This window comes from Vicia villosa, unplaced genomic scaffold, assembly GCF_029867415.1.
Source record: "Vicia villosa cultivar HV-30 ecotype Madison, WI unplaced genomic scaffold, Vvil1.0 ctg.003501F_1_1, whole genome shotgun sequence".
Classification (NCBI taxonomy): Eukaryota; Viridiplantae; Streptophyta; class Magnoliopsida; order Fabales; family Fabaceae; genus Vicia; species Vicia villosa.
In genome coordinates, this window is record NW_026706221.1 from 60300 (window position 1) to 65875 (window position 5576).

Consider the following 5576-nt stretch of genomic DNA (forward strand, 5'->3'; position numbering starts at 1 on the left):
AGCTATTCCAGCATTAGTGGAGTAATCATAACCTGATTTATTGGAGTTTTATGGGTTGCTTATGAACCCGATTTGTTGGCCCAAGCGCATGCTTGCTTGTTCGCTGCTGCTGTTGTTTCTATTTAAGGGCTACATAATCCTAATTGTGCCGAGGATTTTGTTTAGGACTCTGAGTTTTGTTTTGCCTAGTAATTAGTTTTGTGAGTCCACTGTAATCCTCTCCTATATCGGTTTGATACTAAAGGTGGAGTAGTTTCTTTCAGTTGTACTTTCTTGATCATCCATGAGCTTTTAAGCAAGTGATGATCTTGTGTTCTTCATTTTTATTTGTTTGTCAAGTTGTCATAGGGGTTCTGTGATTAAAGGGATTTGAGGAGGGCCTCATACCTAAGGGAGTCTTAGGTAGAAGTCATATGAAGGGTAGTGATTAAGTGAGAAGTACAAACGGGGAGTTTGACTTTGAATTGATACTATCGAATATTGGTTTAATCCATGGTTTGGTAGCCCCCAGAGTAGGAAAGTTGTTTCCGAACTGGGTCAACATATCACTGTGTTCTTCACTTTCTGCATTGTTTTATCGGCTATCATATACTTGTTCATAACTGTTAAAGTGCTCAGATATTGTGTCGTGACATCTCATTTGACATCTTATATCTGATACCAGAATTTCAATTAGTATCAGAGCAACCATCTTGCTCTGCATCTGGATGAGATCTAGAGAAGTTACTTTCTGGTACTATGGACAAGGAAGGAGGGTTTGTGAACAGACCACTTGTTCTGACTGGAAGCAATTATGACTACTGGAAGCCACATATGGTAGCCTTCATAAAAGCTTTGGACAGCAAAGCTTGGAAAGCCATTGTAAAAGGGTGGAAACATCCTGTTGTGTTGGACGCAATTAAACAGCCCACCTCTACTCTAAAACTTGAAGAAGATTGGGATGATGAAGAGGATAATCTTGCTCTTGGAAACTTTAAAGCCTTGAACGCTATATTCAACAGTATTGACAGGAATGTCTTCAGATTGGTGAACACATGTGAAGTTGCTAAAGATGCCTGGGATATCCTCAAAACTGCCCATGAGGGAACCTCCAAGGTGAAAATGTCCAGGCTTCAGCTGCTCACCACTCAATTTGAGAATCTAAGGATGAAGGAAGATGAAAGTATCCATGATTTTTATATGAATGTCTTCGAGATAGCAAACACATCTAGTGCCTTGGGAGAAAAAATGCCAGAAGAAAAACTGGTGAGAAAGATGTTGAGATCCCTCCCCAAGAGTTTTGATATGAAGGTCACTGCCATAGAAGAAGCCCAAGACATCAACCTGTTAAAATTGGATGAATTGGTTAGATCCCTTCAAACGTTTGAAATGAGCGTCAATGAAAGGTCTGAAAAGGAGAACAAAAGCATAGCCTTTGTCGCCAACTCTAAAGATGGACAGGAGGAATGTAATCTAAGTACAAAGGAAGGAACAGTCAATTCTATAGTTCTGCTTGGAAGACAAATTAACCTGGTAACAAAGCAGATGAAAAGGAACCCAAATTCAAATGCTCAAAATAACTCCTTTGACATTCTCAAGGCAAATGATCTTGAAATAAGAAGGGGAGAAGAAAAGTACCCTCAAGAAAAGGGTATACAGTGTCCTGAATGTGAAGGAGTTGGACATGTCAAAGATGAATGCCCCACATATTTGAAGAAATAGAAGGAAGGTCTCACTGTGACTTGGTCTAAAAAAAACTCTGAAAGTGAACTTGAAGAGAAGTTTGTCAAGCATGTGGAAGCCTTAACAGGTAGATGGGGATCTAGTGAAGAATCCAGTGATGATGAACTGACCTATGATGGACTAGGTGCATCATACCGGGAATTGTATCTCAGAAGCTCTGATCTAGGTCAAATGACAGACAGACAAAAGGATCTCATACACCACCTAAAGGCTGAAAAGAGAGAGCACCTGAAAACCATCTCTGCCTTAAAGGAAGAAGTGCTTTCTTTGAAGTCTGAACTTGACAGAGTTCACAAGTCTGTCAGGATGTTGAATAAAGGGAATGACTCTCTAGATGAAATCCTAGAAATGGGGAGAATAACCGGAGACTTGAGTGGTCTAGGATTCAGCAAGAACAAGATATCTGCCTCTGACACCTCTTATCCTAAGTATGGCTCTGAGATGTTGGTTCAAATGTCTCAATATTATGGCAAGAGTAGAGTTGTGCCTGTAACAGCCCGATTTTATTAGTATTTTTACTAATTATATTAGTAATTATATTGTTTGGTGATATAATTATTATTTGAATATTTAATTATATGTGTTTTGTGCTAATTTGATTTAGGGTTAATACCTATTTTCACCCCTGCCATATGGGGTGTATTTGAAAAATCCCCCTGCGAAAAAAAAAGTTTCAATTATTACCTTAACAAATTTTAAAAGTTTCAATTTGGACCTTTATCCAACCAAATCATCAAAAAATCTGATGTGGCAACTTTTTTTAATTTATTATTATTATTTTAATTATGTGGCTGACTTATGTGGCATTATTATTATTTTTTATTTAATTTAATTCCACATTTTTTAATTTATTATTATTATTTTAATTATGTGGCTGACTTATGTGGCATTATTATTATTTTTTATTTAATTTAATTCCACGTGGCATTTTTATTATTATTATATTGTTTAGTTCGTCAAATGTTAAATATCAAAGTTTAAAAATGGTCCCATGGGGTGTTGAACACATGCACCATAGAATCCTTGTGAAACACCTTACCACTAGGCTACGCTTCGCATTGTGTTATAGATTTGACTTATCTACATTATAATAGATAGTGTTAATGTTACATTATTACTTTTTGTTTAATTACTATTTTCATTATTATTTAATATTAATATTATTAGTTAATAATTAATAGTTAATGTTATTAATTAATATTACTAAATTATAAAATAATAATTAATATTTATTTTACTATTAAAGTTAATTAAATTATAAACTAAATTAATTTAATATAAAATAATATTAATTAATAACATTAATAGTAAATTAAATATAAATATTAATATAAATTGTTTAAATTAAATTAATTAACTTAAATATAATGTTAATAGTAAAATAATATTAAATAAATTAAATAAAAATAAATTAAATTAAATTAAAAATTAACGTTAAATTAAATTAAACTAATATTAAATTAAATTAAATTAAATTAAATTTATTAAGTTAAATTAAATTAAACTAATATTAAATTAAATTAAACATAAACGTTAAATTAAATTAAACTAATATTAAATTAAATTAAACATAAACGTTAAATTAAATTAAACTAATATTAAATTAAATTAAATTTAATAATTTAAATATAACGTTAAAAGTAAAATAATATTAATTAAATTAAATTACATATAAACCTTGATATAAACATTAAATTTAATTAAACTAATATTAATTAGAATATATAAACTAAATTAAATTAATATAAACAAATATTAATTAATAATGTTAACAGTAAATTAACTAATAAATATTTATTAATAACTAATAATTATTAACTAATGATATTAATATTAACTAATAAATATTAACTAATAACTAATAATTATTAACTAATGATATTAATATTAAGTAATAATAATGTAAACATTAACATTAATCTTAATAACGTAGCAGCAGTTAATATATACTTTCTAAGGGAAGTGAATTACAAAAAACGAACCATAGCATAATGGTAAGGTGTTTTACATGGATTCAATGGTGCATGGGTTCAACACCCCATGGTATCAGGTCCAAGTTGAAACTTTTAAAATTTGTTAAGGTAATAATTGCAACTTTTTTTTCGCAGGGGGGTTTTTCAAATACACCCCATATGGCAGGGGTACGTATTAACCCTTTGATTTATTGGACTATTAGTGAATATTAGGAGATAAGAGTTAATGGGATTAGTTAACTAGAATGAGAGTTGGGTGGGTTAAGTCCAAACTATAAAATAAAGATAGTAGAGGTTAGGTGAGGAAACCTAGAAGAAGAGAATAGAAAGAAAGAGGCTAGAGAGAAGAGGAGAGAAAGAAGAGAAGAACAAAGAGGAAAGGATTGGTAGATTTCATCAAGAGGGTGGATTAAGATCTAGAGGTAAGGGTTTGAATTCAAGTTCATGTAGAATCTATGATTGGGTAAATGTTGTTTATGTATGTGAATCTCTTCATCTCTCAATTTCATAGTTTTGGAAATGTTAGGGTTTATGTAACTTTTGCTCATTTTGTGAATCTCTTGTTGTTATGTTGTTATGTGGTGATAAATGATGTTATTGTTGCATGAATTGGGTGTTTAATGAGTTGATTGGATGATTCTAAATGCTTATGTTCGTTTGGGTTGGATTGGGTATGATTTGAAATGTGTTTTGCTGTCAAAACTATCAATTTTTGCTGCTACTGTTACGTGGGAACCGGTTCCCAGATGTGCCAACTCAGTTTCCCATAGTAAAAACCAGAAACGAGCTTTTTAGGAAGTCAGAACCCGGTTCCCACATGGGGAGGAACCGAGTTCCACTATGCATTTTGGAAAAATGTTTGTAACTTAGAATTAGCATAACATTTGATCTGTAACTCCTTTTTAGGTGTCGTTTGAAGCATAATGAAGCATAAATAATTGTCTATATGATGGAATAGGATTAGTTGGCAATTGTTTAATTTGATTATGATGTTAATTGGGAATAACATGTAATTATATGTGTATGTTATGGATGAATTGTGCATGATCAATGTTCATGGATGCATTATGTGATATGATAACCGTGAATTATGTGATTGATTGCTAAATGCTAATTGATGCTTGAGATTAAGTTGAATGTCATGTTGTGTAATATTGTGCAAAGTTGTAAATATGTGATTGAGTAGTTTAAGAGATAGAGAGATCGTCTTAAATGCATGAGTCTTGTTTTGTTGCACACGTACACAAGCATGAGTCTTTGAAAATGGCAATGTTGGGAAATCTCGCGAAGGTCATTTACTTGTCCCAAACCTAACGAGTATGGGGTTTGAAAGACTAACGAGTATGGGGCTTTGAGGTGGTTATCTTGTTCGTAGAGAGTGGCAATCGGCATGAACGGAAATGATAACGGAGGGATCCACATGCATATCGCATAGAGTCACACTTGAGTCGCACGTGTCGTGTGAAATATTGTTATGTGTGATTATGTGGTATGAATGTGTGGATGAGAATTTGATTGATATGCATATATATGGAATGATGAATCATTTGATATGAATTAGGGAATGTGATGAGAATGAGACATATGTGATTAATACATATTTGATATGGAATGTGAAATATATATATATATATATATATATATATATATATATATATATATATATATATATATATATATATATGTGTGTGTGTGTGTGTGTGTGTGTGTGTGTGTGTGTGTGTGTGTGTATGGGCGATATATGTGTATATATGTAAATAATCAATATATGAGGTTGTGAATTTGATTGTGATACTTAATTGTATTAAACATGTTAACTTTATATTGGAGATAAATGCATGTTTTGAGAAGAGTGAATAATTGTGAAATGTATGCTTACTT

At 31.6% G+C, this 5576-nt stretch overlaps 1 protein-coding gene across 1 annotated transcript; it reads left to right on the top strand.

Moving 5' to 3' along the window:
- The first annotated feature begins 738 nt into the window (after positions 1-738).
- LOC131641069 (uncharacterized) lies at positions 739-2232 on the top strand. Its single transcript, XM_058911390.1, has 2 exons — positions 739-1630; positions 1757-2232. Exons 1-2 carry the CDS (start codon positions 739-741, stop codon positions 2230-2232), a joined length of 1368 nt encoding a protein of 455 aa, XP_058767373.1.
- The last annotated feature ends 3344 nt before the right edge of the window (positions 2233-5576 follow it).